Source organism: Atractosteus spatula, chromosome 5 (genome assembly GCF_055471065.1).
Source record: "Atractosteus spatula isolate fAtrSpa1 chromosome 5, fAtrSpa1.hap1, whole genome shotgun sequence".
NCBI classification, from domain to species: Eukaryota; Metazoa; Chordata; class Actinopteri; order Semionotiformes; family Lepisosteidae; genus Atractosteus; species Atractosteus spatula.
Window position 1 is genome coordinate 10336792 of NC_142710.1, and position 13346 is coordinate 10350137.

General features: G+C 50.4%; 1 protein-coding gene across 2 annotated transcripts; it reads left to right on the forward strand.

The window, feature by feature from the left end:
* Positions 1 to 638: 638 nt before the first annotated feature.
* Positions 639 to 3829, forward strand: LOC148834047 (uncharacterized). Of its 2 annotated transcripts, none has more exons than XM_088917799.1 (3): positions 639 to 804; positions 1636 to 1803; positions 3006 to 3829. In XM_088917799.1, exons 1-3 carry the CDS (start codon positions 787 to 789, stop codon positions 3204 to 3206), a joined length of 387 nt encoding a protein of 128 aa, XP_088773925.1. In that variant the 5' UTR covers positions 639 to 786; the 3' UTR covers positions 3207 to 3829. The 2 variants fall into 2 exon arrangements, with proteins under 2 accessions (XP_088773925.1, XP_088773926.1); XM_088917800.1 differs by having other exon boundaries at positions 640 to 724.
* The last annotated feature ends 9517 nt before the right edge of the window (positions 3830 to 13346 follow it).

The following is a 13346-nucleotide window of genomic DNA, read 5'->3' on the forward strand; positions in this document are numbered from 1 at the left end:
CAGTGCAGTGTTAATGTACTGGAGTGTCCAGTCAGTGTGTGTGTATTAACCCCTCTCTCTCTCAGTGCAGTGTTAATGTACTGGAGTGTCCAGTCAGTGTGTCTGTATTAACCCCCCTCTCTCTCAGTGCAGTGTTAATGTACTGGAGTGTCCAGTCAGTGTGTGTGTATTAACCCCTCTCTCTCTCAGTGCAGTGTTAATGTACTGGAGTGTCCAGTCAGTGTGTGTGTATTAACCCCTCTCTCTCTCTCAGTGCAGTGTTAATGTACTGGAGTGTCCAGTTAGTGTGTCTGTATTAACCCCTCTCTCTCTCAGTGCGGTGTTAATGTACTGGAGTGTCCAGTCAGTGTGTGTATTAACCCCACTCTTTCTCTCAGTGCAGTGTTCATGTACTGGAGTGTCCAGTCAGTGTGTCTGTATTAACCCCTCTCTCTCAGTGCAGTGTTAATGTACTGGAGTGTCCAGTCAGTGTGTCTGTATTAACCCCTCTCTCTCTCAGTGCAGTGTTAATGTACTGGAGTGTTCAGTCAGTGTGTCTGTATTAACCCCTCTCTCTCTCAGTGCAGTGTTAATGTACTGGAGTGTCCAGTCAGTGTGTCTGTATTAATTCTTCTCACTCTTTTAGGAAGAGAGTTTGGGTGGCGTATCAAAGCAGAATTTTCTACAAGCAACATCACACCTCCCTGTGATTCACACTCCACTCCACCAGTGGATGAAAGCAAGGGTACTGCCACTGCTACTGTATAATACCATGAAAGGGTGTCTTCTGTGAGCATTTATCTTCACATGTCAATTCTGAATACAGTAGGTGTATTCCTTTATTAGTATTACAATTAATCTTTTTGATTTAAGAGTTTCACTAGGATCTAAATTAGGATCTGTCTTAATCTCTCTGTGTGAGGAGTGTCTCTGGGGTCTGTATTAGGGTCTGTATTCATCTCTCTGTGTGAGGAGTGTCTCTGGGGTCTGTATTAGGGTCTGTGTTCATCTCTCTGTGTGAGGAGTGTCTCTGGGGTCTGTATTAGGGTCTGTATTCATCTCCCTGTGTGAGGAGTGTCTCTGGGGTCTGTATTAGGGTCTGTATTCATCTCTGTGTGAGGAGCGTCTCTGGGGTCTGTATTAGGGTCTGTATTGATCTCTCTGTGTGAGGAGTGTCTCTGGGGTCTGTATTAGGGTCTGTGTTAATCTCTCTGTGTGAGGAGTGTCTCTGGGGTCTGTATTAGGGTCTGTGTTCATCTCTCTGTGTGAGGAGTGTCTCTGGGGTCTGTATTAGGGTCTGTGTTCATCTCTCTGTGTGAGGAGTGTCTCTGGGGTCTGTGTTCATCTCTCTATGTGAGGAGTGTCTCTGGGGTCTGTATTAGGATCTGTATTGATCTCTCTGTGTGAGGAGTGTCTCTGGGGTGTGTATGAGGGTCTGTATTCATCTCTCTGTGTGTGGAGTGTCTCTGGGGTCTGTATTAGGGTCTGTATTGATCTCTCTGTGTGAGGAGTGTCTCTGGGGTCTGTATTAGGGTCTGTATTTATCTCTCTGTACGAGGAGTGTCCCTGGGGTCTGTATTAGGGTCTGTAGTCATCTCTCTGTGTGTTAGTTGTATTTTTAGGTTTGGTGTTAATGTCTCTTTCTGTTTCTCTCAGCGTAAGCAGAGGATCCGCTTGGTGGTGAAGACCTTGCAGTTCTATCAGCGGTACCTGCAGTCTCAGAAAATGGCAGACTTACTGTCGAGGGTTGACCCCAGTCTCTCTGACAAACTGTACAGCCTCATACTGGACATCAGAGACCTGCTGCATCTGCTCTCTATCAGGGTGAATAACAGCATATCTCATATCTATGTATGCATTCTTTACACCCGCACACAACACACACCTGCACACGGCACACTCCTGTACACAACACAGAATACACACCTGTACAAAACACACACCTGCACACAACACACACCTGTACAGAACTCCCACCATCAGACAACATACACCAGCACATAACACATACCTGCACATACACACCTGCACACAACTCACACCTGCACATAACACACACCTGCACACAACACAAACCTATGCACAGCACACAACACACACTTGCACACAACACACACTCCAATCACCTGTAAACAACACACACTGCGCACACTTGTACACAACACACAACACATACTCTGCACACCTGTACACAACACACTAGGTACACCTATACACAACACACAACACTCACTCCACACACCTGTACACAACACACAATACACACTCCACACATTTTGCCGCAGTCTGAACAACTAAACATGACACACACTCTACACATGTGTACACAACTCACAACTCGTGTTACACACCTTACACACATCTACAGAACACGCACAATGCACCAGTACACAACACAAGATACACACTCTACACACCTGTACAGAACACACACTACACACCAGTACATAACACAAGATACACACTCCACACACCTGTACAGAACACACACCATGCACAAGTACACAACACAGATACACACTGTACACACCTATAATGAACACACACCATGCACCAGTACACAACACAAGATACACACTGTACACACCTGTAACGAACACACACCATGCACCAGTACACGACACAAGATACACACTGTACACACCTGTAACGAACACACACCATGCACCAGTACACAACACAAGATACACACTGTACACACCTGTACAGAACACATACCAGTACACAACACAAGATACACACAGTGTACACACTTGTACAGAACACACACCATGCACCAGTACACAACACAAGATACACACTGTACACACCTGTAACGAACACACACCATGCACCAGTACACAACACAAGATACACACTCTACAGACCTGTACAGAACACGCACCAGGCACCAGTACACAACACAAGATACATAATCTACACACCTCTCCATAACACACACCAGTACGCAAGAGTGTGGTGCTCTTTCTGTGTCTGTGGTGGCATTGTGCTGCTTGTCATGGTGTCAATTTGTGTTTCTATGACAGTTCAGGGTGAACTCGGCCCCTCCCTCCGTCTCCAGCAGTGACGTCACTTGGCCACCAGGGGGAGACTGGCACTCTCACTCCCAGGCCCTCCTGCTGCTGAGGGGGCTGGAGTCCACTCTGCAGAGGACAGCGAGGGAGCTGACCTTCGCTCAGCTGGACAGGAAGAGCAGGCACAGGCTGATTCACAGGCGCATGCCCTGACCAATGAGCTCACAGGCTCGGCACGACACTCCGTCAGTACAGCTCTCAATCTGCAGGTCTACAGACTCTAATACAGACAACAGAGACACTCCTCACACAGAGAGATGAATACAGACCCTAATACAGACCCCAGAGACACTCCTCACACAGAGAGATTAATACAGACCCTAATACACACCCCAGAGACACTCCTCACACAGAGAGATGAATACAGACCCTAATACAGACCCCAGAGACACTCCTCACACAGAGAGATTAATACAGACCCTAATACAGACCCCAGAGACACTCCTCACACAGAGAGATGAATACAGACCCCAGAGACACTCCTCACACAGAGAGATGAACACAGACCCTAATACAGACCCCAGAGACACTCCTCACACAGAGAGATGAACACAGACCCTAATACAGACCCCAGAGACACTCCTCACACAGAGAGATGAATACAGACCCCAGAGACACTCCTCACACAGAGAGATTAATACAGATAATATAACACTTGAGAAACACAAAAAGACAATTCAGATCAATAACTATGACCCTAATATATAACTTAGACATGAACAGAAGACATGAGCTGGAGATCAGATTTCTTTTATGAACAAAGAAGAGACCACTTCAGTGTTAATAAGTTTAACTTCATCACCTTTTATGATACTGTGAATTTATTTATAAAATACTCTATTTATGAATAATGTTAATATTCTATTTATTAATTTGAGAAATGTTTAATGTTTTGAGAAATAAAATAATTTAAGATAATGTATCTTCAGACACGTTGTGCTAATTTAAAAGTAATGTTATAAGACAGTCCACACATCCATGTTTCTGTGCGACTGACATATACAAATGGTTTCCTGTAGCTCCTATAGTAACAGGACTGTTCTCCTGTACTGGGACTTTAGCTCCTATTGTAACAGGACTGTTGTACTGTACTGGGACTGTAGCTCCTATTGTAACAGACTGTTCTACTGTACTGGGACTGTAGCTCCTATTGTAACAGGACTGTTGTACTGTACTGGGACTGTAGCTCCTATTGTAACAGGACTGTTCTACTGTACTGGGATTGCAGCTCCTATTGTAATGGGACTGTTGTACTGTACTGGGACTGTAACTCCTATTGTAACAGACTGTTGTACTGGGACTGTAGCTCCTATTGTAACAGGACTGTTGTACTGTGCTGGGACTGAAGCTCTTATTGTAACAGACTGTTCTACTGTATTAGGACTGTAGCTCCTATTGTAACAGGACTGTTCTACTGTACTGGGACTGTAGCCCCTATTGTAACAGACTGTTGTACTGTACTGGGACTGTAGCCCCTATTGTAACAGGACTGTTCTACTGTACTGGGACTGTAGCTCCTATTGTAACAGACTGGTCTACTGTACTGGGACTGTAGCTCCTATTGTAACAGGACTGTTCTACTGTACTGGGATTGCAGCTCCTATTGTAACAGGGCTGTTGTACTGTACTGGGACTGTAGCTCCTATTGTAACAGGGCTGTTGTACTGTACTGGGACTGTAGTTCCTATTGTAACAGGACTGTTCTACTGTACTGGGACTGTAGCTTCTATTGTAACAGGACTGTTCTACTGCACTGGGACTGTAGCTCCTATTGTAACTGGACTGTTCTACTGTACTGGGATTGTAGCTCCTATTGTAACAGACTGTTGTACTGTACTGGGACTGTAGCTCCTATTGTAACAGGACTGTTGTACTGTACTGGGACTGTAGCTCCTATTGTAACTGGACTGTTGTACTGTACTGGGACTGCAGCTCCTATTGTAACAGACTGTTGTACTGTACTGGGACTGTAGCTCCTATTGTAACAGGACTGTTCTACTGTACTAGGACTGTAGCTCCTATTGTAACAGACTGTTGTACTGTACTGGGAGTGTAGCTCCTATTGTAACAGGACTGGTCTACTGTACTGGGACTGTAGCTCCTATTGTAACAGACTGTTGTACTGTACTGGGACTGTAGCTCCTATTGTAACAGGACTCTTCTACTGTACTGGGATTGTAGCTCCTATTGTAACAGGACTCTTCTACTGTACTGGGACTGTAGCTCCTATTGTAACAGGACTCTTCTACTGTACTGGGACTGTAGCTCCTATTGTAACAGACTGTTGTACTGTACTGGGACTGTAGCTCCTATTGTAGCAGACTGTTATACTGTTCTGGGACTGTAGCTCCTATTGTAACAGGACTGTTCTACTGTACTGGGACTGTAGCTCCTATTGTAACAGACTGTTGTACTGTACTAGGACTGTAGCTCCTATTGTAGCAGACTGTTGTACTGTACTGGGACTGTAGCTCCTATTGTAACAGGACTGGTCTACTGTACTGGGACTGCAGCTCCTATTGTAACAGGACTGGTCTACTGTACTGGGACTGTAGCTCCTATTGTAACAGGACTGTCGTACTGTACTGGGACTGTAGCTCCGATTGTAACAGACTGTTGTACTGTACTGGGACTGTAGCTCCTATTGTAACACGACTGGTCTACTGTACTGGGACTGTAGCTCCTATTGTAACAGACTGTTGTACTGTACTGGGACTGTAGCTCCTATTGTAACAGGACTCTTCTACTGTACTGGGATTGTAGCTCCTATTGTAACAGACTGTTGTACTGTACTGGGACTGTAGCTCCTATTGTAACAGGACTCTTCTACTGTACTGGGATTGTAGCTCCTATTGTAACAGACTGTTGTACTGTACTGGGACTGTAGCTCCTATTGTAACAGGACTGTTGTACTGTACTGGGACTGTAGCTCCTATTGTAACTGGACTGTTCTACTGTACTGGGACTAGAGCTGCTATTGTAACAGACTGTTGTACTGTACTGGGACTGTAGCTCCTATTGTAACAGACTGTTGTACTGTACTGGGACTGTAGCTCCTATTGTAACAGGACTGTTCTACTGTACTGGGACTGTAGCTCCTATTGTAACTGGACTGTTCTACTGTACTGGGACTAGAGCTGCTATTGTAACAGACTGTTGTACTGTACTGGGACTGTAGCTCCTATTGTAACAGACTGTTGTACTGTACTGGGACTGGAGCCCCTGGTGTAACAGCTCTGGGTCGGCTCTGCTGTGTGTCTGGACTGGCGATCTCGGTGGGCGATGCCCTGCACGTGTTGCCTCCTCCACTGATGTCAAGCTCGAATTTGAAATCACCGCGCTGGCAAAATCACCGAATTTCCCAGCGCTTCTGGGAGCTCATTGCGAAACCGCCATCGCTCCCGGCAACGGCGCTGCACAGGAAACCGGGTCTCGCTTGCGGCCAGAGTGGTTTCCTGCGTGGGCTTCTGGAAAATTCCCAAAACACCCGCAGGGCCCCCCGGCTGTCCCTCTCCCCTGAGTCTGCTCCTTTCTCCCGCTCCTGTCTCTCAGTCTTCTCTCCTCTCTCTCTCTCCCCTCTCTCCTCTCTCTCTCCTCCCTCTCCCCTCTCTCTCCCCTCTCTCCCCCTCTCTCCTCCCTCTCCCCTGAGTCTGCTCCTTTCTCCCGCTCCTCTCTCTCAGTCTTCTCTCCTCTCTCCTCTCTCTCCTCTCTATCCCCTCTCTCTCCTCTCTCTCCTCTCTATCCCCTCTCTCCTCCCTCTCCCCTCTCTCTCCCCTCTCTCCTCTCTATCCCCTATCTCTCTCTTCTCTCTCCTCTCTCTCTCTCCCCTCTCTCCTCTCTCTCCTCTCTATCCCCTCTCTCTCTCCTCCCTCTCCCCTCTCTCCCCCTCTCCCATCTCTCCCCCTCTCTCCCCCTCTCTCCTCCCTCTCCCCTCTCTCCCCCTCTCCCCTCTCTCCTCCCTCTCTCCTCCCTCTCCCCTCCCTCTCCCCTCTCTCCTCTCTATCCCCTATCTCTCTCCTCTCTCTCCCCTCTCTCTCCCCCCTCTCCCCTCTCTCCTCCCTCCCCCCTCTCTCTCCCGTCTCTCCTCCCTCTCCCCTCTCTCCTCCCTCTCCCCTCTCTCTCCCCTCTCTCCTCTCTATCCCCTATCTCTCTCCTCTCTCTGTCTCCCCTCTCTTCTCCCTCTCCCCTCTCTCTCCCCTCTCTATCCCCTCTCTCTCCTCCCTCTCCCCTCTCTCCTCCCTCTCCCCTCTCTCTCCCTCTCTCCTCCCTCTCTCCTCTCTCTCCTCTCTATCCCCTCTCTCTTCCCTCTCTCCTCCCTCTCCCCTCTCTCCTCTCTATCCCCTATCTCTCTCCTCTCTCCCCTCTCTCTCTCCTCTCTCCCTCTCCCCTCTCTCTCCTCTCTCCTCTCTATCCCCTCCTCTCTCTCCCCTCTCAACTCAATTCAATTCAATTCAAGGTGCTTTATTAGCATGACTGATGGGTACAATCAGTGTTGCCTATTACAGACATTTACAACACAGACATATAAAATATTTACATATATTGTAAACATATTGAGCATTATTGGGAGACAGACTCACTGTTCCTCAGGCTGGGACAGGAGCTCACACACTGTATTATTATTATTGAGAGACAGGCTCACTGTCTGTTCCTTGGGCTGGGACAGGAGATCACACACTGTATTATTATTATTGGGAGACAGACTCACTGTTCCTCAGGCTGGGACAGGAGATCACACTCTGTATTATTATTATTGAGAGACAGGCTCACTGTCTGTTCCTCAGGCTGGGACAGGAGATCACACTCTGTATTATTATTATTGAGAGACAGGCTCACTGTCTGTTCCTCAGGCTGTGACAGGAGATCACACACTGTATTATTATTATTATTGAGAGACAGGCTCACTGTTCCTCAGGCTGGGACAGGAGATCACACACTGTATTATTATTATCGAGAGACGGGATCACTGTCTGTTCCTCAGGCTGGGACAGGAGATCACACTCTGTATTATTATTATTGAGAGACGGGCTCACTGTCTGTTCCTCAGGCTGGGACAGGAGATCACACACTGTATTATTATTACTGAGAGACAGGCTCACTGTCTGTTCCTCAGGCTGGGACAGGAGATCACACACTGTATTATTATTATTGAGAGACAGGCTCACTGTCTGTTCCTCAGGCTGGGACAGGAGATCACACACTGTATTATTATTATTGAGAGACGGGCTCACTGTCTGTTCCTCAGGCTGGGACAGGAGATCACACACTGTATTATTATTATTGAGAGACAGGCTCACTGTCTGTTCCTCAGGCTGGGACAGGAGATCACACACTGTATTATTATTATTGAGAGACAGGCTCACTGTCTGTTCCTCAGACTGGGACAGGAGATCACACACTGTATTATTATTATTGAGAGACGGGCTCACTGTCTGTTCCTCAGGCTGGGACAGGAGATCACACACTGTATTATTATTATTGAGAGACAGGCTCACTGTCTGTTCCTCAGGCTGGGACAGGAGATCACACACTGTATTATTATTATTGAGAGACAGGCTCACTGTTCCTCAGGCTGGGACAGGAGATCACACACTGTATTATTATTATTGAGAGACAGGCTCACTGTCTGTTCCTCAGGCTGGGACAGGAGATCACACACTGTATTATTATTATTGAGAGACGGGCTCACTGTCTGTTCCTCAGGCTGGGACAGGAGATCACACACTGTATTATTATTATTGAGAGACGGGCTCACTGTCTGTTCCTCAGGCTGGGACAGGAGATCACACACTGTATTATTATTATTGAGAGACGGGCTCACTGTCTGTTCCTCAGGCTGGGACAGGAGATCACACACTGTATTATTATTATTGAGAGACAGGCTCACTGTCTGTTCCTCAGGCTGGGACAGGAGATCACACACTGTATTATTATTATTGAGAGACAGGCTCACTGTCTGTTCCTCAGGCTGGGACAGGAGATCACACACTGTATTATTATTATTGAGAGACAGGCTCACTGTCTGTTCCTCAGGCTGGGACAGGAGATCACACACTGTATTATTATTATTGAGAGACGGGCTCACTGTCTGTTCCTCAGACTGGGACAGGAGATCACACACTGTATTATTATTATTGAGAGACAGGCTCACTGTCTGTTCCTCAGGCTGGGACAGGAGATCACACACTGTATTATTATTATTGAGAGACGGGCAGACACAGGGACACAGACAGAGAAACAGGCAGAGAGACAGACACAGGAGCACAGACAGAGGGACACAGGCAGAGAGAGACAGACAGATAGAGGAACAGAGACAGAGAGACAGAGAGACCAGCTCCCGCTACACTGCTCTCCTGCTGTAAGAAAACTCTGATGTCTTGCGTGAAGAATCCCTCTTCTGGAAACGGTGGCGGGTGTATTTGTAGACTGGGAGACCCCGCTCACCCTGTGTCCTCTGGGTCCACAGAGAGAAGGACACGGATTCTGGTTGGTGTAGAAGGTGCAGCTTCTCTCTTGGCCCTCGTAGGTGTTATTTAGGAGGCTGATAGTTGGTAGCGCTCTGGCGTTTTTCTGGGTTTTCTGGGTGGTCAGGACGTCAGGACGTCAGGACGTCAGGACCCTTAGTTCTCTGTGATCAGCACAACCGTCGAGGCCGAGAGACTCACCCTGACAGTTTTCTCCAGCTCTTTTGTCGAAAGTGTCTTAACATAGTGTCTCGCCTGCTGGTTTTGAAACAGCAGTCCTGTTTGTTGATTGATTGATTGATTGATTGATTGATTGATTGATTGATTGATTGTGATGGGCTGGGAAAATTAGTCAAGTTTAAGTAGCAAAGTAATTGGTGCAAATCAAACTGCCTTAAATATTCTCTCCAAGCAGGGTGGCAAGGACAGCAAAGTCTCTTATAATAAGAACTGCTTACACTTACTGTATATAGCGCTTATTCTGGACACCCCACTCTTTACTGGTCATGGGGAGCCCCTCCACCCCCTACCAGTGTGTGCCCCCACCTGGATGATGCTCCAGTACTCTCTCACACACACCAGCTCTCAGAGCGATGAGGACAGGTCAGAGGTCATTAGGAGGCCATGATGGGTAAGGGCCAGGGGGACACCGGGGTGACACCCCGACTCTTTTATAGAGACACCCCCGGGATTGTTCATGACCACAGAGAGTCAGGACCCCGGTTTTACGTCTCCTCTGAAGGACGGAGCCCTCTTACAGTCCAGTGTCCCCGTCAGTGTCCAGCCCTAGTCTTTTATAGCTCACCATCACTGGACAGGGGCATCAGGACCCACACAGAGCGCAGGGAGAGAGCGCCCCCTGCTGGCCCAACTCACCCCTCTCCCAGGAGTCTCCCCTCCAGGTACTGGCCAGGCTCCCCCCGCTGGGCTCCAGTGGGCTGGGAGCTGGGTGAGAGCGCCCCCTGCTGGCCCCACTCACCCCTCTCCCAGGAGTCTCCCCTCCAGGTACTGGCCAGGCTCCCCCTGCGGGGCTCCAGCTCACCCCCCTGCACTGCGAGTTCAGACTTCTCCCGTCTGCGAGACCCCTCTGTGGGCCCAGGTGCGACACTCACAGACCCCTCTGCAGTGTCTCTTCCACACGACGCCTCTGACCTCTCCCCTGTCGTGCTGTGACAGTGCAGCGCTGACTTCCCATCGGCGGGTGTGTGTCGTCATGTTGGGAGTGTGCTGGAAATCCACCCCCCGAGACGAGACGAGACGCCTCAAGCTCGGACTGAGCTGCGTCTTGTGTGTACTGACCGTCTGTACCGTCATCGTTCATAAATATCTGTTCGCCTCAGCGTGCCTGACTGCTTACTAACCAGAGAACCAATCATACATCATACCAGCCACTCGGGTACATTCTCAAAATATCATATTTCTAAATTATCATAAATTCAAGTATTATCATTATTATTATTATTATTATTTCCTCTCTGGACAGCCAGGTCTGCCTGTGTCCAGGCTGTGGTCACTGATCCTGTCCTCTCTGGACAGCCAGGTTTGCCTGTGTCCAGGGTGTGGTCACTGAGCCTGTCCTCTCTGGACAGCCAGGTCTGCCTGTGTCCAGTGTGTGTCTCCAGGCTGTGTCACTGAGCCTGTCCTCTCTGGACAGCCAGGTCTGCCTGTGTCCAGTGTGTGTGTCCAGGCTGTGGTCTCTGAGCCTGTCCTCTCTGGACAGCCAGGTCTGCCTGTGTCCAGTGTGTGTCTCCAGGCTGTGGTCACCGAGCCTGTCCTCTCTGGACAGCCAGGTCTGCCTGTGTCCAGTGTGTGTGTCCAGGCTGTGGTCACTGAGCCTGTCCTCTCTGGACAGCCAGGTCTGCCTGTGTCCAGTGTGTGTGTCCAGGGTGTGGTCACCGAGCCTGTCCTCTCTGGACAGCCAGGTCAGCCTGTGTCCAGTGTGTGTGTCCAGGCTGTGTCACTGAGCCTGTCCTCTCTGGACAGCCAGGTCTGCCTGTGTCCAGTGTGTGTCTCCAGGCTGTGTCACTGAGCCTGTCCTCTCTGGACAGCCAGGTCTGCCTGTGTCCAGTGTGTGTCTCCAGGCTGTGGTCACCGAGCCTGTCCTCTCTGGACAGCCAGGCCTGCCTGTGTCCAGTGTGTGTGTCCAGGCTGTGGTCACTGAGCCTGTCCTCTCTGGACAGCCAGGTCTGCCTGTGTCCAGTGTGTGTCTCCAGGCTGTGTCTCTGAGCCTGTCCTCTCTGGACAGCCAGGTCTGCCTGTGTCCAGTGTATGTGTCCAGGCTGTGGTCACTGAGCCTGTCCTCTCTGGGCAGCCAGGTCTGCAGGTGTCCAGGCTGTGGTCACCGAGCCTGTCCTCTCCGGACAGCCAGGTCTGCCTGTGTCCAGTGTGTGTGTCCAGGCTGTGGTCACCGAGCCTGTCCTCTCTGGGCAGCCAGGTCTGCCTGTGTCCAGTGTGTGTCTCCAGGCTGTGGTCACCGAGCCTGTCCTCTCTGGACAGCCAGGTCTGCCTGTGTCCAGTGTGTGTCTCCAGGCTGTGGTCACTGAGCCTGTCCTCTCTGGACAGCCATGTCTGCCTGTGTCCAGGCTGTGGTCACTGAGCCTGTCCTCTCTGGACAGCCAGGTCTGCCTGTGTCCAGTGTGTGTGTCCAGGCTGTGGTCTCCGAGCCTGTCCTCTCTGGGCAGCCAGGTCTGCCTGTGTCCAGTGTGTGTGTCCAGGCTGTGGTCACTGAGTCTGTCCTCTCTGGACAGCCAGGTCAGCCTGTGTCCAGTGTGTGTGTCCAGGCTGTGGTCACTGAGTCTGTCCTCTCTGGACAGCCAGGTCTGCCTGTGTCCAGTGTGTGTGTCCAGGCTGTGGTCACTGAGCCTGTCCTCTCTGGACAGCCAGGTCTGCCTGTGTCCAGTGTGTGTCCAGGCTGTGTCACTGAGCCTGTCCTCTCTGGACAGCCAGGTCTGCCTGTGTCCAGTGTGTGTGTCCAGGCTGTGGTCACTGAGCCTGTCCTCTCTGGACAGCCAGGTCAGCCTGTGTCCAGTGTGTGTGTCCAGGCTGTGGTCACTGAGTCTGTCCTCTCTGGACAGCCAGGTCAGCCTGTGTCCAGTGTGTGTGTCCAGGCTGTGGTCACTGAGCCTGTCCTCTCTGGACAGCCAGGTCTGCCAGTGTCCAGGCTGTGGTCACTGAGCCTGTCCTCTCTGGACAGCCAGGTCTGCCTGTGTCCAGTGTGTGTGTCCAGGCTGTGGTCACTGAGCCTGTCCTCTCTGGACAGCCAGGTCTGCCTGTGTCCAGTGTGTGTGTCCAGGCTGTGGTCACTGAGCCTGTCCTCTCTGGACAGCCAGGTCAGCCTGTGTCCAGTGTGTGTGTCCAGGCTGTGGTCACTGAGCCTGTCCTCTCTGGACAGCCAGGTCAGCCTGTGTCCAGTGTGTGTGTCCAGGCTGTGGTCACTGAGCCTGTCCTCTCTGGACAGCCAGGTCTGCCTGTGTCCAGTGTGTGTGTCCAGGCTGTGGTCACTGAGCCTGTCCTCTCTGGACAGCCAGGTCAGCCTGTGTCCAGTGTGTGTGTCCAGGCTGTGGTCACTGAGTCTGTCCTCTCTGGACAGCCAGGTCAGCCTGTGTCCAGTGTGTGTGTCCAGGCTGTGGTCACTGAGCCTGTCCTCTCTGGACAGCCAGGTCTGCCAGTGTCCAGGCTGTGGTCACTGAGCCTGTCCTCTCTGGACAGCCAGGTCTGCCTGTGTCCAGTGTGTGTGTCCAGGCTGTGGTCACTGAGCCTGTCCTCTCTGGACAGCCAGGTCTGCCTGTGTCCAGTGTGTGTGTCCAGGCTGTGGTCACTGAGCCTGTCC

Excerpts from the sequence above, each read along its gene's own strand:
- LOC148834047 (XM_088917799.1), top strand. Across the intron at positions 1,804-3,005 it reads TGCATCTGCTCTCTATCAGG|TTCAGGGTGAACTCGGCCCC; the intron begins GTGAATAACAGC and ends TTTCTATGACAG.